We start from the raw sequence: 21,748 nt of genomic DNA on the forward strand, positions 1-21,748 counted from the left end.
GTTCATGGAGGTAATACTCATGGTAGTAATATCGGCTAAAAAAATAATCGAAGCGAGGAAAATCTGAACTTACAAAATTGGACGAGGGTACAAAATGCAAAGGGATTGCCAGTGTATCCTGAGCGACAGTTGCACGACGGCAAGTGGTTAACAGCTGAACATTCTGCGTTTTGACCACAAGTGCCTGGACATGGATCCTTGCATTTGGATTGAATACAAGCTTGATAAGATGGACAGTCAGAATTGATTACACATTCGGGTCTACATCCTTCGTAAGGGTTTCCTTGGTAGTCGGGTAAGCAGGAGCAAGATCCAGCACCATTAGATTCTTTGCAAATCGCGTTTGAGCCACACGGTGAAGGTGAACAGGGGGAGTGTACATCGTCAGGAATTGGACTAACTAAAACATGGGAAAACAAAACAACAATTTTATAATATTTAGTAATATAATGATTTACTGAATAATTCTCTGAAATTTTCTCTTACTTTGAGCTGGGAAACATTGAACAAATGGATTTCCCGTGTAGTAATTAGAGCATACGCAATTTGGTGTGTGACTAACGACGTAACATTCCGCATTTGCACCGCACATTCCAGGGCATGGGTCTTTACATTTTTGATTGAAACATGCTTGATGACTGGGGCATTCATTATTGCTAACACATTCGGGTTTACAATTTGGAGGGGCGCCTGTATACTGCGGTAGACAAGAGCATGAAGGTGATTCGTTGTTGACTTGGCATTGTGAATAGGGGCCACATGGCGAAGGTTGGCACGGATTTATCGGCACAGGTTCCGTCATTTCTGAGGAAAATATTGACGAATATGATTGAAACTATTTAATCAATCTATGTATACTCCAGGAATACTACTATACTAATTTCTTACGTATGACAGTGCATCTGATAAACGGATCACCAGTGAAACGTTCGGGACATGAGCAAATTGGGTTGTGATTGATTACTGCACATATCGCTTGTAGGCCACAAGTTCCAGGACATGGATCTCTACATTTTTGGTTTGTACAAGCTTCATTTCGTGTACAGTCAGAACTAACTATGCATTCAGGTCGACAAGATGGTGGGCTGCCTATGTATTCGGGCGCGCATGAACATACAGCTTGTCCATTCACTTCACGACAAATGCTGTTAGGGCCACATGGGGATGGATTGCATGGTCTTGGGTTAACAGGAGCTAAATATTTAGATAATAATAAGGATTATTCTTTCGTTGTAATGTTTCTTGGTTTTCGCATATGTTTAACTTTTGATGGTTATATACCTTTTACTGTTTGGCATAAGATTAATGCATTTCCACTTGTGCCTACTGGACAACTACACATTGGGGTATGGTTGATGACATTACATAGGGCATTTTGTCCACAGGTACCAGGGCACGGGTCTATACACTTATTGCGCACACATGCTTTGTTGAAGGGGCAGTCTGTATTTAGGACACACTCTGGTCGACACCCAGTGTATGGGTCACCTTTGAATTCAGGTTCGCAAGTACAAATTCCATTGTTACATATGGCATTAGGACCGCATGGTGATGGATTACATTGGTCTATGTCGACATTTTCTGTAACTGTATAACATACGTTATTCAAATATGAATTCAATACGGAATTACAGGTTTTGTACTCAGTACTATGTGGTAGAAATATTTTTATACTTGGTGTGAAATGACAACTGCTGAATGGATCCCCGGTGTAACCTTCATTACAAGTACATACTGGTATGTGATTGAACACACTACAAATGGCGTTCAATCCACATGACCCTGCACATGGGTCACGGCATTTCTCATTTATACAAGCTCTGTTACTTGAGCAATCAGGGTGAATTGTGCATTCAGGTCTACAATTGGGGGGACTACCAAGATATTCAGCCAAACAAGAGCATGATGGTGTTCCACCAATATTTTGGCATTGCGAGTGTGGTCCACATGGTGAAGGGAAGCATGGGTCTTTATAATCTTCAACAACGGGCTGAATTGGAGCTGAAAGCCAAGTTTTAAGATTTTCGATTACCTCAACTACTGGAAGCTAAACGGTAAAAAATAGTATATTGTGTTACACGTGCAGAAAGTGGGCAATTTTCATCGAGTATAAAGTTTGCACCATGAGCCATAGACGAGTGCCTCGTTGTCACGAATACAACTGCAAAATCGGCGACACAAGCCAAAAGCGAGTGTAGCAATTGCACAAGTACCCGTTTGAACATTGCACTCGCCTACAGTTCACGCTAAGAACTTTGCACTCTTTGGAAATTACATACTTATCGCTCGGGATGTAGCATGAGCCAAGGCAAGTGCTGCAATCAGACGAGTATAACGCCAATCCGCATGTGTAACGGACGGTATTTTTTGTAATACTTGTAAAGGAAAGTTTAATTTTAGAAGCACTGAAGGTGTCACTGACGAAGCGTGAAATTACGGTTAGGTAATTTATGTTTAATGACACAGTGCATAAACACGAGTTCTTTTTCCGCAATAATCGGAAATCGGGCACTTTACATATCGTCCGCAAGTTTCGGAAATCGAACTTTTCAAGCAGGTGCTCTAAACAAATATCTTCCCATATCTAGTAATAGATAGGATGGATAGCTGTACATGATATTGTATGTTACTTAAATTATGACATAGTTATTCTTACGTGGAATCCCGAAACATCGTGTGAATGGATCACCAGTCAATCCATGTTTGCAAATGCATATGGGGCTGTGATTTATAACATTACAGATTGTGTTCACTCCACATGGAGTGGGGCAGGGGTTGGTGCATTTTTGGCCAATACACGATAGAGTTGGGGAACAGTCTGAGCTTACGACACACTCCGGTCTACAATTGGGTGGGCTGCCTATATAAGTTGGTAGACAAGTGCACACTGCTTGACCGTTAATTTCCCGACACTGACTATTAGAACCACAAGGTGAAGGTTCGCACGGGTTGCTCGCATCGGCTACAACTGCTAATAAACAAATTTTGCATTTATTATTTATGTTTAAAAATCAACTCTACAGGCATAACTGATTTCTTACTTGGTTCTAAAATTGGGTGGCAGTAACGGAACGGATCGCCAGTATATCTTTCGAAACAAGTACATGTTGGCATATGATTTATGACATGGCATTCAGAATTTTGGCCGCAGGTTCCTGGGCAAGGATCTTTGCATTTTAGCCCAGTGCAGGCTAGGTTTGATGAGCAATCCGAATTTACGACGCATTCTGGCCTGCATCCTTCGTAAGGATTTCCAATGTATTCTGCCACGCACGTGCAGGAGCCAGCATTTTCTCTTACTCTGCATTCTGCATTTGCTCCGCAAGGGGATGGTGTACAAGGAGTTGGGGATTCATTAAATGGTATATCAACTAAAAAGGAGTAAACTTGATGTGAATAAAAGCTGACGTTTATAAACTCGATTACGAATTAGTTGACCAAGGTATGAGAAAACATCTTACTTTGTTGTACACATTGTGTGAATGGATCCCCGGTGTGTCCAATGGAGCAAACGCACATTGGCGTATGACTGACGACATGACAATCGGCATTATATCCGCAAGAACCAGGACATGGATCTTGGCACTTTTGATTTATGCATGCCTTTTGACTTGGACATTCGCTATTACTAATACATTCTGGTCTGCATTGAGGTGGTATACCAATAAATTCTGGTAAGCACGAACAAGATGGCGAATCATTGAGAACTTGGCACTGCGCATTGAGGCCGCAAGGTGATGGTTGACATGGATCTACATACGCCACTGGTTCCACAGCTTGAAAATGTAAAAACATTTTTACAAGTAATGTCGATAGGTTCATGTTTCATACACTTGAAACCATACCTTTCGTAATATATGGTAGATTTTGTAATACTTGAAAAACATATTGTGGCAAAATATGAACGGTAATTGAAACATATGGTTTTATGTTCGGAAAAGTTCAGAAAGTATCCTTACGTATTGGTGAACATTGAACGAACGGGTCTCCCGTCAAAGTGCTTGGGCAGCTGCAAATTGGGTTATGGTTGACAACTTTGCAGCTTGCGCGTATTCCGCAAGTTCCCAGACAAGGATCACTGCATTTCTGATTGCTACATGCCTCGCTTTGAGCACAATCTGAGTTGACAACGCATTCGGGCCTACAAGTTGGTGGGGAACCTATATACCCAATGATACAAGAGCATATTGCATGTCCATTACTCTGTCGGCACTGACTATTTGGTCCACACGGGGATGGATTGCATGGATCGGTAAAGGCAGGTGCTGTAATTATTACGATATTGTAATGCAACATTTTTATAGACACAGTCAATTTATGGCAAGCCACGTAATCCTTTATTACGTGCTATATGCATACCCTGTTGAATATTGCATGAAATAAATGCATTTCCGGTCATTCCTGAAGGACAACTGCACATCGGAACGTGGTTATATACGTTGCATATGGCATTGTATCCACAAGTTCCTGGACAAGGGTCTACGCATTTATTGCGAGTACATGCTCTGTTCGGTGGACAGTCTGTGTTGAGAACACATTCTGGTCGGCAACCTGAGTATGGGTCACCTCGATATTCAGGTAAACATGTACAAATTCCATCATTACACTGAGCATTTGGCCCACACGGAGAAGGATTACATGGATCAGAGACATCAGGCTCAGGTTCTGTAATCACGTTTGATTATAAACTCGGTGAAGAAGATATATAGGTCGCATCGGGGACAAATAATATGCAATCTTACGTGACGGTTTCAGGAAACAGTTACTGAATGGATCGCCAGTGTATCCTTCAAGACAGGTGCATATCGGGACGTGATTAGTTACGTGGCATTGTGAAAGTACACCGCAAGATCCAGGGCAAGGATCTCTACATTTTTCGCGCATACATGCTCGGTTACTGGGACATTCCTGATTGATCGTGCATTCGGGCCTACAGTTTGGAGGGATTCCCATGTAACCAGTAACACAAGAACACGAAGGGAGTCCTCCTATGTTTCGACATTCTGCATACTGGCCGCAGGGTGATGGAATACATGGATCTCTTTGAATTATTTCGTCTTGACCTGGAGACGTCACTGTAATTTAACCAAAGCATTATTTTCCTGCTGGATATGAACTTCGGTCAATAGTGCGTGTCTGGTTGTTAATAATGAGCCTGATTCTCACATGGTACTGAGAAGCACATGGTGAATGGATCACCGGTGAATCCTTGTCTACAGCTGCATAATGGAGCATGGTTTATTACTCTGCATTCAGAATTCACACCACATGGCGTCGGGCATGGATTTTTGCATTTCTGTTCTATACATGCTTTGTCAAAAGTGCACTCAGAACTAACAACACATTCTGGTCTGCATGTCGGTGGGCTACCAGTGTACGTCGGAAGACAGGAACAAACAGCTTGATCGTTTATTATCCTACACTGACTATTTGGACCACAGCGAGCTTCACTGCACGGATCAATTTTGTCTACTGGAATATCTGTAATGAAAGTGTCGTGAATAATGAAATAGAATCCAAGCCCATTGATATTTCACCCGTTTAAAATCACTATGCTTCACATATAGGGCGTGACATGACGAGTCACCACACGTTTGACTGCGTTCGATTTTTACTTGGCTGTTTTATTTGATCTTTCAGTACGTGTTGCAATACACCTCCATGATTTCTTCTGTATTTTTAACGTAAAGGATTTGACAGTCAGATTTTTGCTATGAAATCGAAAATAAAAACTGGAAAGAAATCTAATAAGATTTTTTGAGAATTGTAATCTTCGAGACAAATTGAGTTCAAAAATTTACTAAAATCATGAAATATCTTGTGAATAGTGAAAGATGAAAAAATAAGCCGAATCAAAAATGGACAAAATGAGGGACTGTATACAAGAAGCCCCTTTGTAGTAATTCCAATATGAGGTATATGATGATGGCAACTTACTGACTGGTTGTTGTAATGTACAGTATTGATAAGGATCTCCCGTATAAGATGTGTAACAAGAGCATGTCGGTACATGGGTAACTACACGACACTCTGCGTTTGTACCACAAGTTCCCGGACATGGGTCGATGCATTTAGACCTGATACAAGCCAGATTCGACGGGCAATCTGAATTTCGAACGCATTCCGGCCTACAACCTTCATACGGATTTCCAATATATTCTGGCAAACAGGAACATGATCCTGCTTGGTTACGTTCAGTACAAATAGCGTTAGATCCACATGGAGACGGTAAACAAGGTGTTGGTCTTTGATCGACGACGTCATCGACTGTAAAAATTATTTTGTATGTGATCAACGTTTATAGTTCATTTTGGAAGTTTCAGATAGTCAGAATGTGGTCTTCCAGTTATTATATAACTGAAATTGAGTGTATTACTGAACTGATATATTTTGTTAAATTCATACGATTTAGTTACGTATCAAAAACTCATTTCACCTCACAACTTTTTTCTATATTGCAAGATTTTTTCCATATTGATTGACATATCTTACTTGGTTTGATAAAGCATTGTGTAAATGGATCTCCCGTATGCCCAATGCTACAGAAGCACATTGGTGTATGGCTGACTGTACGACATTCTGCGTTATTGCCACATGAACCTGGGCATGGATCTTTGCATTTCTGGTTATTACATGCTTCATGACTGGGGCACTCGCTGTTACTAATACATTCGGGTCTACAGTTTGGTGGGGAGCCAATAAATTCGGGTAAACAAGAACACGATGGTGAATCATTCGAAACTTGGCATACCGCATTTGGGCCACAAGGAGACGGCTGGCATGGGTTTACAAATACAGCTGGAATTTCAGCTGGAAGTAATAATGTCATTTAGAATTGGTAAGGTTTATAGTTTGGCGTGAATATTATTTCAGTAATACAACGGGTCTTACGGATCGGTGCACATCGCACAAATGGATCACCGGTATATCTCACAGGACAGTGACATATTGGATTATGGTTGACAACTTCGCACAGAGCTCCATAACCGCATGTACCAATGCAAGGGTTTCTACATTTTTGATTATTGCAGGCTTCATTTTGTGGACAGTCAGAACTAACAAGACATTCCGGTCGGCATGACGGCGGGCTTCCTATGTAACCAGGGACGCAGGTGCACACTGATTGACCATTGTTACTTCGACATTGACTATTAGGACCGCAGGGTGAAGGATTACATGGCGATGAAACTGCAGGAGCTACAGAAAGTTATGAATGTATAAATAAACAGCCTATTTCATTGAAACATGAAAGTTTGGAGCTATTAATGACACTACCTCGGATTGGTGTACATAGAACGAAAGCGTTGCCTTCAAATCCTTGTGGACAGCTACACATAGGAATGTGATTTATTACACTACACAGAGCATTATTTGCACAGGTGCCTGGACAAGGATCGTAGCATTTGTTCCTAGAACAAGCTCTATTGCGAGGGCAGTCAATATTAAGAACACATTCTGGACGACACCCCGCATATGGATCTCCTTGATATTCGGGTAAGCAAGAACAAATGCCGTTGTCACATTGAGCATTGGGGCCGCAAGGAGATGGATTACATGGATCCGATTCTTGTGGTTCGGTTTCTGAAAAGAAATGTTCGTCTTGACATAAGTATAAAAAATCTTTTAGGTCAAGTTTTTTTCCATCTTAATTCATTTGTAATGTATGAAGTTCACTTACGCTGAACTGGTTTTAAATTACACTGAGTGAATGGATCTCCAGTAAAACCTTCTAAACATTGGCACATTGGTGTATGATTGACAACCATGCATTGTGCATTGAAACCGCATGATCCTGGACATGGATCTCTACATTTTTCTCGGATGCAAGCCAAATTACTGGGGCATTCTCCATTGATTGTACATTCAGGTCTACAATTTGGTGGACTGCCAACATAGTTTGCCAAACAAGTACATGCAGGAGCGTCACCAACAGCACGACACTCAGCATTTGCGCCACATGGTGATGGAATACAAGGGTCCCTCATTACAGGTGGTTGGGGTGGATTGACTGTAAGAGTTATAGTTTTATAGAACATGTGACCTAATATGTAAACTGACTATCAGTAAAGTATGTCGTACTGTCTTCAAGTTGATTCCATGTGAACCGGATCAGCAAGGAGAGGGATTTTGCTATTTCATAATGCACATTGCCCTGACTTTGCCTGATAATAGGTTTTTAAATTGAGTAACTTGCAGAACGTTGTCCGAATATTATTTAAGAAATACACACTTGAATAGAAAGTTCATACTGTACTATTTTTAATCGAAAAAGCATCAAGTCCGTACATGTTCTTGAGATATTTGAAAAGTGAGTAACGTTACTGGATAAAAAATATTTACCTGATGTTACCAACCACCAGATACAAATCTGGAAATTTAATGGCGTTTTGACGTGAAATTTTGAAGACACGTACACCTAAATATTTTTAAAGCGAATAGCACGCACAAATGCATCAAAATTGTAACTAAATATAATTTTCTTTCATCTGCAGTCTCAATAACACATCGTTAAGTTCTTACTCGTACCAGAGTTGAGAGCTACCTCCTAATGAAATAAATGTTCGAAAACAGAACAGCAAAACTTAAAGGATATAAATCCCTGCCTTGACTGATCCGCTACAGATGTAATTTCCGTGTAGTAAATGTTCAACAGTGTAAAGGTCAACGCGCACTATGCCGAAGCGAAGCGAAGCGGATGGAAGAAGAACGAAGCCGTCGGAAGATACTGGAACCGAAACGAAGCAATCAGAAGGTATCGGATGCAAAACGAAGTTACCGGAATTTATCGTAAATGTAATGAAGGTTTTATAAACGATCGGAATTGTAGTATTTCAATAATCTCGATCATTTATAAGGCCGCCATTCCATTTGCGACAAATGCCGGTAACTTTGTTCCGTTTCCGATACCTTCCAATTGCTTCGTTTCGTTTCCGATATCTTTCAACGGCTTCTATCTTGTACCGTCCGCTTCGCTTCATTTCACTTCGTTTCGCTTCGGCGTAGCGTGCGTTGCTTTTAATTGTCTGCAAATAAATTGTGGGGTCCAAAAAAAAAATCATTGTACTCCATTTTACATTGAAAACGAGTGAGCGATACCATTGTTGTGGTATTAGAGAGTACTTTCCGAAAATACCACTATTGAATGAGAAAATCAGTATCAGCCCAGGAGAAACCTGCCAGAAGAATTGCTTTCGAATGTACTCTTACGAGAAAGCAAACATTGATGTACATTTTTCTTGAAATCAAACCGAGTGGATTAAAACGGTTTTTCCTCTGGACCCCTCAATTGAATTTGCATACAGCGATCTCGTACCGTACCTTCGGTTATAGGATAACATTGTGAAAATGGATCCCCTGAATATCCATTTTTGCAGAAGCAAATTGGACTGTGGTTTACAACTTTGCATCGAGTATTCCTGCCACAAGGATCTGGACACGGATCTATGCATCGCTGGTTGACACAAGTGCGTGTTGAAGAACATTCTGAGCTAACTACACATTCAGGACGACACAGTGGAGGACTGCCTTTATAATTTGCAAGACACGAACATACTGCTTGATCGTTATTTACACGACACTCGCTGTTTGGTCCACAAGGGGATGGATTACATGGATCTCGGATACCTTCTTCAAATACTGTGAAAATTTTGTTTTAATATTATTTAATTTCAAGCATTATTCCAAAAATATCGCACGAGAAATCTCACCTATCGGCGTTAAAACATTGCAATAACGGAACGGATCACCAGTGTAACCTTCGATACAGGTGCAAGTTGGCGCGTGACTTATAACTTGGCAAAGTGCATTTTGACCGCAAGAACCTGGGCAAGGATCTTGACATTTGGATCTAATGCAAGCAAGATTAGATGGGCAATCGGAATTCGTGACACACTCAGGCCTACATCCTTCGTACGGGTTACCAATATACTCAGGTAGGCATGAACATGATCCAGCCCCACCGAGTTCCTTGCATATTGCATTAGCACCACAGGGCGTAGGCCTGCATGGCGCTGGTCTCTCCTCAATAGCAACTATAGAAAAATCAATCATCTCAATTTATCAATAGTTTTTAGGGAAAACAGTTAACAGGGATGTGTTCCAGGTTATCTGTGTACGAAATATTGGTGCATTTCGAATACACAAGGCTTTCGATTATAAAATGCAAAGTATGTACGTAAGCAATATCAAACGCACTTAAATCAAACATTGTGAGATTGTTAGAGATACATTACTGGATACTTTAAATGAAATAAGACTGCTTACGTTGAACCACAGAACACTGCGTAAATGGATCTCCTGTGTAACCTGAGTTACAAGTACACATTGGCGTGTGACTGAAGACATGACATTCGGCATTTGCTCCACATGACCCTGGACATGGATCCTTGCATTTCTGATGAATACATGCCTCGGCACTGGGACATTCACTGTTACTGATACATTCGGGTCGGCAATTGGGTGGAGAACCGGTGAATTCGGGCAAACAAGAGCAAGAAGGTGTTTGGTTTATGATTTGGCACTGAGCATTTGGTCCACAGGGTGACGGCTGGCATAGGTTTACCGGCTCTTGTTGAATTTCAGCTGGTTTCAGAAGGAATAAATCATATATACAAGCTTTCGACAGTTTGTGGGGATATATTATTGAGTATAATGTAATCTTACGAATTCGAGTGCATGATAAGAAGGGATCTCCTGTTAGACCTTGAGGACAAGCACATATTGGATTATGACTAATAACTGAGCATTGAGCTTTAAGGCCGCAGGTTCCAGGGCATGGATCTTTACATTTCTGATTAATGCAGGCTTCAGTTTGCACACAATCAGAACTTATTGTACATTCAGGTCGACAAGTGGGAGGGCTTCCAATGTACCCTTGCACACATTTGCATATTGCTAGTCCGTTCACTTCCTGACAGTGACTATTGGGTCCACATGGTGATGGCAAGCATGGGTTTGTTATAACGTCAGCTACAGAATCAAAGTAGTGTTATTTATGTAACTTTGCAGATACTTTTATGCTTTTTTATGACCTTTTTATTCCATGTGACACATGAATTTAAAAGCTCATTGTTTATAAAGTTTTTTCGTGAACCATCAAATATTTTTTCCTAAAATGATACGTGTTCTTTGTAACAGTAGCGGAATCGTCTTTAAGTAAATACCTTGCAATGGTACACATTGAATGAAAGCATTTCCATTCATTCCTTGTGGACAGCTGCACATGGGTATATGATTTGTGGTTATGCATTGAGCGTTCAGAGCACAAGTACCGACACATGGATCTATACATTTATTACGTAGGCAAGCTTTGTCACGAGAGCAATCATCATTGATGACACACTCGGGACGGCACCCGCTATAAGGATCGCCATGGTATTCCGGTATACAAAAGCATATGCCTTCTTGACATATAGCATTTGACCCACACGGTGATGGATTGCACAAGTCCACTACTACAGGCTCATCGGCTAGAAGAGGCAAGCCATTTTATTGTATTAGCTACAATCGAGTAGACTAAATGTAATGAAATGGAAAAAAGATTATACGAGAATCTGAGAATTGAAAGATATTTTTCGAGTAAAGTTAGTATTGTATTTTCTTTGCGATATTTGAACACAAGATAAAGGCCGTACGCAAATTTTACTTTGTAAAAATCACAGCTATTTAGGTCAAGTTTTTTGGCACATGAAATTTACTCGTCAGCGCGATATTTATTTTCGACCTTTGACGGTAAGTTATGTAGTGACAAATTTTAAGTACTGAAATCTAGTTTTAACTTGTATGTAAATACTTCTGGCATACGTAAGAAACCTTTTGTAACTATACTTTTTAACATTTAATATTTTTCATTTTCAGAAAGGTCGGATATAATGGACAAAGTTTCTTTCTTGTAATTCATAAATAAAGTAATTCAAAAAGTAATGAAAAGTGTTCAAAAAAATTTTCTGTGCTTTACATTTGGCCTTGGTAACAACATAAAATGTGAAATACAAAAAAGTGTATGGTAAAAACTCCGTTAGACGCAGATGGAGCCGTACAGAAACTGCAGCAAAAACCGTACAGAAACAGATACAGAATCAGTTTTCTGAGTGTTTATTTACGGTTTTTGATATATTCTCTGTACGTTTCTATTCGCGCCTACCAGAATTTTCACAAGGGATGTACTCAAACTTTTCTAAACACTATTAAAAAATGTACAAGTTGAAACTAGAGGATGCTATTTTAAATTAAAAAATTGCGTCAACTTAATCTTGTCCGCAATTGATACAAAATAAAATTTGAACAGAAATCTGTAAGAATTTCCTTTAAATAAAGCCATGGTTTAGATCTGAAGAAATTACTGTGAGCAGTTAGGATTGGATAAACGAACAAAAATAAAAGAAAACATGACTCATAATTAGGCTTACATGGTGGTCTTTTGGGAACACAGTTTGTAAATGGATCTCCTGTGTACCCATCCAAGCATGTACAAACTGGGGTATGATTTATAACATCACATCTCGCTCCTAACCCACAAGATCCAGGACAGGGATCTCTACATTTCTCACGGATACATGCCATGTTGCTAGTACATTCCGAATTTATTGTACATTCTGGTCTACAGTTTGGAGGTGTTCCTATGTAAGTCGGTAAACAGGAACAAGATCCTGTTCCGCCGATATCTCGGCATTGAGAATATGGACCACAGGGAGAAGGTAAGCATGGATCTTTTTGCACTTGTGGCTGATTTTCAACTGGCGGACCTGAAATAATTGTGAAGAGTTACGTCAAATTCCACTCATCGGAATTATTAACATCCTTACGTGGTATTGAGAAGCATGATGAAAACGCATCCCCAGTATAGCCTGGTCGACATGTGCATATAGGACTGTGGTTTATAACTTTGCAGTTCGCATTTCTTCCGCAAGGATCTGGGCATGGATCGGTGCATTTCTGATTAATGCAGGCTTTGTTCGTTGAACATTCAGAGCTTACGACACATTCGGGCCTACAAGCTGGTGGCGAACCGCTATATGTTGGTAAACAAGAACAAACTGCTTGCCCATTGATTTCTCGACAAATACTATTCGGCCCGCAAGGTGATGGATTGCATACGTCGGTTCGGTCGGCTTCCACAACTGATTAAAAAAAAAATGGCATTTTTAGATAATTTCATTTTGATTTCACACACTTATTTATGATGATATATTTTCCCATGCGTACTTTTATCTGGTTCTCTGTTACAGTAACGGAATGGATCTCCTGTGAATCCGTCATTACAAGTGCAAGATGGTAAATGATTGATTACACGACACTGTGCATTTTGACCACATGTTCCTGGACATGGGTCTTGACACTTGGAACGAATACACGCCAGGCTTGGTGCGCAGTCTGAATTGATTACACATTCAGGGCGGCAACCCTCATAGGGATTTCCAATATAGTCCGTCAAGCAAGAACATGCTCCTGCACCATTTCTTTCTACGCATTTAGCATTGGCACCACATGGGGATGGCGTGCATGGTGACTGAGTTGTAACAGTTTGAACTAAAATAAGAGTTGAAGATTTTAAGTAACCGAATGATCTAATGCACTATGACGTTTCATTGTGACTACTCACTTGGTTGAATGTTGCACTGAGTAAATGGATCGCCTGTGTACCCAATACTGCAAACGCACATTGGTGTGTGACTAACCACCTGACATTCAGTGTTGGCACCACAGGATCCGAGACAGGGATTCTGACATTTTTTATTGATACACGCAAGTCGACTAGAACATTCACTGTTGCTAATACACTCGGGTTTGCAATTTGGAGGAGATCCAATAAATTCGGGTAAGCAAGAACACGATGGGGAACCATTGATGACTTGACATTGTGCGTTGAGTCCGCAAGGTGATGGTTGGCATGGATTTGTCTCGGTAATGGGGGTTTGCTCTAAAATATTGTATAATTATTGCTAAACACCGTAAACTAAGTAAGGCCAATACTGAAGATAAGGGCTCGATATCTTACGTATCGGGGAACATCTAATAAAAGGATCCCCCGTTAGTTGTCCAACACAACTGCAGATAGGATTGTGGTTTATGACTTGACACGTAGCTCCCATTCCACAAGTGCCTGGGCATGGGTCTCTGCATTTTTGGTTTATACAAGCTTCATTCTGAGCACAATCTGTGCTAACGATACACTCAGGTCTGCATGTTGGAGGGCTGCCAATAAATCCAATGACACACGTACATACAGCCAAGTTATTGACTACTCTACATTGACTATTAGGCCCGCATGGTGATGGATTGCAAGGCTGTACAGTTACCGGCTCTATTGAGAAATTCAATGTTTACAATTAAAATCCAATGTTTCCAGGGGATAACGTATACGCAACAGAAAGATATTATACCTATAACTGGCGTGCATAACACGAATGCATTTCCTGTCATTCGCACTGGACAGCTGCACATGGGAACATGGGAGAAGACTGTGCATTGGGCATTTTGGCCACAAGTACCAGGACAAGGATCTATGCATTTATTATTTCTGCAAGCCTTTTCTACGGAGCAGTCTGTATTCAAAACACATTCGGGACGACAGCCGACATAAGGATCTCCTTGATATTCTGGTGAACATGTACACACTCCTCTATTACATTGAGCATTTGGACCACACGGAGATGGATTGCAAGGGTCTGATTCATCGGCTACAGCTTCTGTAAACATATAGTTTTGACGAATGCATACATCAGAAGACATCTATAAATTCATAACAAAACTATAAAAGATACGTTTCACAGAAATTAAAAGACGTTAAGTTATTCAATACGTTCAATTTTATAATTAAGTGACTATGATTACATTTTGATCGTTTTCTTAACTGTATTTGATGCATACAGTATAAAGCTGGACCGAATTATTTTATATCTTTTACTATTTTAAAACAAAGTGGTCATTACCATTTGCTGATTTCAAAAAATAAACTGCTAAATGAATCGATGTTACAGATGCTTTTCCTAAAACGTATCTACAAGTGCTGCTTGAATCCGTAATCATAATCAATATCAATAAATTCAAATTTTTTGTTCTTACGTGTCGGTGGTTTAGGATAACAGTTACTGAATGGATCACCAGTATAACCCTCGTGACATGTACACATTGGGGTATGGTTAATGACTGTGCACTGAGCGTCAAAGCCGCAAGAACCTGGACAAGGATCCCTACACTTTTCCCTGATACAAGCTGTACTACTTGTGCAATCAGAGTTGATAGTGCATTCGGGTTTACAGTTTGGTGGACTACCAATGTAACTTGGTAGGCAAGAACACGAAGGTGAGCCTCTAATGTCGCGACATTCTGAATGTGGTCCACACGGTGAGGATGCACATGGGTTTTGAATTGGAACAGGACTTGGTGGTGGTGCTGAAATTTTATGAATTAAATGGTTGTGTTTCAATGGTTTGCGTGACGTGGCAAATAATATAAATAAAACTTCGGATCCTTACGTGGAATATGAGAGCATCGTGTAAATGGATCACCACTGAATCCTTCTTTACATGCACATATTGGACTGTGATTTAAGACCTCACAATTTGTATTTAGACCACATGGGCTTGGGCACGGGTTAAGGCATTTCTGATTGATACATGCTTTGTTTGTCGGGCATTCAGAGCTTACAACACATTCGGGTCTACATCCTGGAGGACTTCCTGTATATTCAGGGAGACATGAGCATACTGCTTGTCCATTGGAAGTGCGACATTGACTATTCGGGCCACAAGGAGATGGATGACATGGGTCGCTTGGATCTGCATCTACTATAATAGGTCAGTATGGAATTGTGATTATTCTATGAAAACAAAATTCGCATTGTCATACCGAATTAACAAAACCTTACCAGGTTGTGGTGTTGGACTACAATAACGGAACGGATCTCCGGTAAATTGAGGTACACAAGTACATGAAGGTAAATGGTTTATGACTTGACACTCAGCATTCTGACCGCAGGTTCCAGGACAAGGGTTTTGACATTTCGACCGAATGCACGCTAAACTTGAGAGACAGTCTGAATTGACTACACATTCTGGGCGACAGCCTTCGTAAGGATTTCCAATATATTCTGGTAAACACGAACATGATCCCACATTGTTCTGTTCTCTACATACAGCATTAGATCCACATGGAGAAGGTGTGCATGGAGATATGTCATCATACACTGGGTCAGCTGTGTGAAAATATGTTTGTTTACGCAGGCGAAATATAAGTGCACAAAGTTCTCGAGTGAATAGATCATCAGTCTTACGTTGTTTAGTGCTGCACAAAGTGAATGGATCACCAACATATCCAGTGCTACAAACGCACATTGGTGTGTGGCTCACAACACGACACTCTGCATTTGCTCCACAAGAACCTGGGCATGGGTCTTTACACTTTTGGTTGATGCATGCCAAATGGCTAGAGCATTCACTATTACTAACGCATTCAGGCCTACAGTTTGGTGGGGACCCTGTAAATTCTTGCATACAGGAGCAGGAAGGTGATTCATTAATCACCTGACACTGAGAATTTGGACCGCAAGGTGATGGTTGACATGGATTGACATGTACAACTGGTGTTTCAACTACATGTAAAAGATTCATAAGATATTAATGACAACGTCTTCAGAATTTATATTTTACTAACAATAAATGCAAAGCTGCGTAGCAGAATATATCTGAGAGGTTGACCATTTGTAACTAAGGACTCGCATGCAGCATCGGTATGGAATATACAATTGTAATGACATGCTCTATTTTATGAGGCTGAATGGTTAAAATATGCTAGTTGTTATCAAAGTGTGTATTTAACTATTGGCCTTACGTATTAATTCGCATCGCACGAATGGGTCACCAGTGTATCTTGGAGGGCAGCTGCATATGGGATTATGGTTATTAACTTGGCACTGGGCTCGAAGACCGCACGTACCAGGACATGGGTCGATGCATTTTTGATTGCTGCATGCTTCATTTCGCTCACAGTCGGAGCTTACAACACATTCGGGTCTACAGGATGGCGGGCTGCCCATAAAACCCGGAACACATGAACATACTGCTTGCCCATTTATCGTACGACACTGGCTATTAGGTCCACAAGGCGATGGGTTGCATGGATTTGACACAACAGGATCTATGACGAAATTGATAAAGGTCTTAACCGAAGAACTCGAACTAATATATATCTCATGAATGATAAAGTTACCTTTAGCAGGTGCACACAGTACGAACGCATTTCCATCCATTCCTGGAGGACAACTGCACATAGGCACGTGATTATACACGTTACATTCCGCATTCGGTGCACAAGTTCCAGGACACGGATCAATACACTTGTTCCGTATGCAAGCTCTATTCAGTGGACACTCTATATTAAGAATGCATTCCGGTCTACAACCCACGTATGGGTCACCTTGATATTCTGGCAAACAAGTACACGCACCCTGGTTGCATTCAGCATTTGATCCACAAGGGGAAGGATTACATGGGTCTATTTCCACAACGTCCGCTACTGTAAGTATTACAATACTTAGTTTCTGGGTCAAACTACAATGTTATACCATGTGAATTAATCTATCCTTACTTGGTGGTTTAGGATAGCAATTACTAAATGGATCTCCAGTATATCCATCGGGGCAAATGCAGGTTGGAGTGTGATTGATGACGTTACACTGAGCACTTATACCACATGCGCCAGAACATGGGTCGCGGCACTTTTCTCGCATGCATGCTCTATTACTTGGGCAGTCAGGATTTATGGTGCACTCTGGTCTACAACTGGGTGGGCTGCCAATGTAATTGGATAGACAAGAACAGGAGGGTGAGCCTCCTACATTACGACATTCTGCGTAAGGTCCACATGGTGAGGGTACACATGGATTCTGCACTGGTATTATTTCCGGAGATGGTTCTATGAGATAAATGATGGCAAAATGATAAATTTTCAAACGGTTATAAATGAAGCTGAATTGGACTTGACTTCAAATATCAATTTACTTTTACAAGTCTCTGAGTTAATGAATTAAAAAAACATCATAAGGATTCTTTACATCCATTTCATCGAACTAGTATTTTTTTCTTACTTGGAATAGAGAAGCATCGGGTGAATGGATCTCCTGTATAGCCAGGTTTGCAAGCACATATAGGACTGTGACTCAACACTTCGCAATTGGTATTCAAGCCGCATGGATTGGGGCATGGGTTAACGCATTTCTGATTGATACAAGCTTTGTTTGCGGCACATTCTGAGCTTACAACACATTCGGGTCGACAGGCAGGTGGACTTCCGACATATTCTGGTAGACACGAGCATACAGCCTGTCCATTAATATTGCGGCACTGACTATTTGGTCCACACGGTGATGGATTACATGGATCTTGCGGATCTGCTTCAATTACTGTTGAATGATGTTTTATGATTATTTCACTGTAGTTCGAATTATGTTTACTGATGGCAAACAAAATAATATTTCACCTGGTTCTGGTGCTAGATGACAGTAACGGAACGGATCTCCAGTGAAACCGGGTATACATGTGCATGAAGGCAGATGATTAATAACTTGACATTGTGCATTCGTGCCGCAAGTTCCAGGACAAGGATTTTGGCATTTAGAACGAATACAAGCAAGATTTGATACACAATCTGAATTAACAACACACTCTGGACGGCATCCTTCGTACGGGTTACCGATGTGTTCTGGTAGGCATGTACACGATCCAGCGCCATTTTGCTCATTGCAAATTGCATTCGAACCACATGGTGATGGCGTACAAGGAGATGGTTGTTCATATATTGGATCAGCTATTGAAGCATTTACATATTAGTGACGATTTTATTCATTAATTAACGAACTAATCAAGTTATGAAAGTATTGTTCTTACGTTGTTTGAGAACACATTGAGTAAAGGGATCACCGGTATAACCGATCGTGCAAACACACATTGGGGTATGACTAACTGTGCGGCATTCAGCGGAGGCACCACATGAACCTGGGCACGGGTCTTTACATTTCTGATTAATGCATGCCAAATGACTAGAGCATTCACTATTGCTGACACATTCTGGTCGGCAATTTGGCGGTGAACCCGTGAACTCTGGTAGACACGAGCATGATGGCGAATCATTAATCACTTGACATTGAGCATTTGGACCACAAGGTGATGGTTGACATGGATTGACATGTACAACTGGTGTTTCAACTACATGTAAAAGATTCATAAGATATTAGTGACAATGACTTCAGAATTTATATTTACTAACAATAAATGCAAGGTTGCGCAGCAGAATATATTTGATGAGTTGCCAAGTTGCAACTAAGGACTTGTATGCAGCATCGGTATGGATTATACAATTGTAACGAAATGACATATTTTATGAGGAAGAATGGTTGAAAATATGTTAGTTGTTATCAAAGTATGTATTTGACTATTGGCCTTACGTATTAATTCGCAGCGCACGAATGGATCACCAGTGTATCTTGGAGGGCAGCTGCATATAGGATTGTGGTTATGAACTTGGCACTGGGTTCGAAGACCACAAGTACCAGGACAGGGGTCAATACATTTCTGGTTACTGCATGCCTCGTTCCTGCTACAATCTGAGCTTATCACACATTCGGGTCTGCAGGATGGCGGGCTTCCCAAGAAACTAGGGGCGCATGTACATACTGCCTGCCCGTTTATCGCGCGACATTGACTATTCGGTCCACATGGCGATGGATTGCATGGACTTGACACAATAGGATCTACGATAAAATTATAAATGTTATCCAGAATATTCCATGGAGGAAGCGATGAAGTGAATTTGTTCAAATTACCTCTGATGGGCGAACACAATACAAATGCATTCCCGTTTGTTCCGGACGGGCAACTGCACATAGGCACGTGATTGTACACATTACATTGTGCATTTTGTGCACAAGTTCCAGAACAGGGGTCTATGCATTTGTTACGTATACAAGCTTTATTCACTTGACAATCTGTGTTGAGGACGCATTCGGGCCTGCAACCCGCATAAGGATCGCCTTGGTATTCAGACAAACAGGTACATATTCCCTGATTGCATTCAGCATTTGAACCACAGGGGGATGGGTGACATGGATCAGTTTCCACTACGTCAGCTACTATAAATGTGAAGGTGTAATTTAATATCTAATATATTTATCGACAATTACATATTGGAAAGAAAATGATTCATTGATTAAGAATCGGGGTGCCCTTACTTGGTGGTTTTGGATAACAATTGTTAAATGGATCTCCTGTATATTCATCCGGACAAGTACACATTGGGGTGTGATTGATTACACTGCATTCGGCTCCTGTACCACACGCACCAGCACATGGATCGCGACACTTTTCGCGCATACATGCTTTATTGCTGGGACAGTCAGGATTTATGGTACATTCTGGTCTACAATTGGGCGGGCTACCAATATAATTGGATAGACAAGAACAAGAGGGAGAGCCTCCTACGTCACGGCATTCTGCGTAAGCTCCACACGGAGATGGGACACATGGGTTTCGTATTGGTTCTATATTTGGAAGTGGTTCTAAAGAGAAAAAGTGTTTTTATTCATATTTTGTTAGTTGAATTTTTTTTTTATTCACGACTACTTGCGAGACTATTGAACCGTCGGCTATCAAGTACCGAATGAAGGCGAATGAAACCAGTAGTTTTCGATGAAAAAAAAACGATTACTGACAAAGTTGACTTTCATTTGCCAGGATTCGAATTTGAATGCATAAGCAGTAATTGTAACCCAAGTACAATTACAAGTATGTCGAATCAAGAGTGTAAGAGTGCGACAGATAGTACAGTGCAGGCGTACGCCTTCTACCTGGTGGAAATTAAAATAAAACCACGTTGTCCCGAAAATTTGATGATTGAACTATTAAAGCCATATCAGACAACTCAAGGGCTCTCTCGAATCGCTGGTTACGTCCTACGAATAATTAAAAGATAAAATAGACATTATTCAACATTTTATTCTTACTTGGAATAGGGAAGCATCTACTCAATGGATCTCCAGTGTAACCCTGTTTGCAAGAGCATATCGGACTATGGTTTGAAACCTCACAGTTGGTACTCAACCCACATGGGGCTGGACAAGGGTTGGCACATTTTTGATTGATACAAGCTCTGTTAGTTGGGCATTCCGAGCTCACAACACATTCTGGGCGACAGCCTGGCGGACTTCCAATGTATTCTGGTAAACATGAACATACTGCTTGACCATTAACAACCCGACATTGACTATTTGGCCCACATGGTGAAGGATTGCACGGATCTTCTGGTTCTGCGTCAACTAGAGTTGGGTAATATTCGGAACTCAATATTTTCATATTCAATTAAATTATGAATTGTCTGAGATAGAGAAAATTTTACCAGGTTGTGGTATTGGATGACAGTAGCGGAATGGATCCCCGGTAAACTCAGATATACATGTGCACGAAGGCAAGTGATTCACAACCTGGCACTGTGCGTTTTGACCACAAGTTCCAGGGCAAGGATTCTGACATTTGGATCGGATGCAAGCAAGACTTGATACACAATCGGAATTGACGACACATTCAGGGCGACATCCTTCATATGGATTACCAATATATTCTGGCAGACATCTACAAGATCCAACACCATTCTGCTCTTTGCAAATAGCATTGGAACCGCATGGAGACGGTGAGCACGGGGACAATGTTTCATATATTGGCTCAGCTGTAGAAAAAAATTAATGATTTCTATGATCATG

General features: G+C 40.8%; 1 protein-coding gene across 2 annotated transcripts in view; it reads right to left on the reverse strand.

The window, feature by feature from the left end:
* The window catches only part of dpy (dumpy), a 133,060-nt gene that overhangs the window by 26,583 nt on the left and 84,729 nt on the right, over positions 1-21,748 (reverse strand). For both annotated transcript variants that reach the window (XM_046617677.2, XM_069134602.1), the window contains exons 92-134: positions 21,388-21,714; positions 20,996-21,307; positions 20,225-20,551; positions 19,820-20,125; positions 19,442-19,747; positions 18,885-19,202; positions 18,478-18,804; positions 18,086-18,400; positions 17,587-17,913; positions 17,209-17,514; positions 16,831-17,136; positions 16,274-16,591; positions 15,869-16,195; positions 15,477-15,788; positions 15,064-15,393; positions 14,382-14,687; positions 13,997-14,302; positions 13,601-13,918; positions 13,204-13,527; positions 12,804-13,118; positions 12,408-12,743; positions 11,163-11,468; positions 10,663-10,968; positions 10,264-10,581; positions 9,708-10,031; positions 9,319-9,636; positions 7,679-8,008; positions 7,276-7,581; positions 6,892-7,197; positions 6,493-6,810; positions 5,938-6,267; positions 5,167-5,481; positions 4,743-5,075; positions 4,360-4,665; positions 3,960-4,265; positions 3,462-3,776; positions 3,042-3,371; positions 2,657-2,971; positions 1,675-2,001; positions 1,282-1,587; positions 889-1,194; positions 487-804; positions 74-400 (exon numbers count right to left, since the gene is read on the reverse strand). In XM_046617677.2, coding sequence (XP_046473633.1) covers positions 74-400; positions 487-804; positions 889-1,194; positions 1,282-1,587; positions 1,675-2,001; positions 2,657-2,971; positions 3,042-3,371; positions 3,462-3,776; positions 3,960-4,265; positions 4,360-4,665; positions 4,743-5,075; positions 5,167-5,481; positions 5,938-6,267; positions 6,493-6,810; positions 6,892-7,197; positions 7,276-7,581; positions 7,679-8,008; positions 9,319-9,636; positions 9,708-10,031; positions 10,264-10,581; positions 10,663-10,968; positions 11,163-11,468; positions 12,408-12,743; positions 12,804-13,118; positions 13,204-13,527; positions 13,601-13,918; positions 13,997-14,302; positions 14,382-14,687; positions 15,064-15,393; positions 15,477-15,788; positions 15,869-16,195; positions 16,274-16,591; positions 16,831-17,136; positions 17,209-17,514; positions 17,587-17,913; positions 18,086-18,400; positions 18,478-18,804; positions 18,885-19,202; positions 19,442-19,747; positions 19,820-20,125; positions 20,225-20,551; positions 20,996-21,307; positions 21,388-21,714 — 13,635 coding nt within the window. The remainder of the gene's footprint in view (positions 1-73; positions 401-486; positions 805-888; positions 1,195-1,281; positions 1,588-1,674; positions 2,002-2,656; positions 2,972-3,041; positions 3,372-3,461; positions 3,777-3,959; positions 4,266-4,359; positions 4,666-4,742; positions 5,076-5,166; positions 5,482-5,937; positions 6,268-6,492; positions 6,811-6,891; positions 7,198-7,275; positions 7,582-7,678; positions 8,009-9,318; positions 9,637-9,707; positions 10,032-10,263; positions 10,582-10,662; positions 10,969-11,162; positions 11,469-12,407; positions 12,744-12,803; positions 13,119-13,203; positions 13,528-13,600; positions 13,919-13,996; positions 14,303-14,381; positions 14,688-15,063; positions 15,394-15,476; positions 15,789-15,868; positions 16,196-16,273; positions 16,592-16,830; positions 17,137-17,208; positions 17,515-17,586; positions 17,914-18,085; positions 18,401-18,477; positions 18,805-18,884; positions 19,203-19,441; positions 19,748-19,819; positions 20,126-20,224; positions 20,552-20,995; positions 21,308-21,387; positions 21,715-21,748) is intronic.

The sequence above is a fragment of the Neodiprion pinetum genome, chromosome 3, assembly GCF_021155775.2.
Source record: "Neodiprion pinetum isolate iyNeoPine1 chromosome 3, iyNeoPine1.2, whole genome shotgun sequence".
NCBI classification, from domain to species: Eukaryota; Metazoa; Arthropoda; class Insecta; order Hymenoptera; family Diprionidae; genus Neodiprion; species Neodiprion pinetum.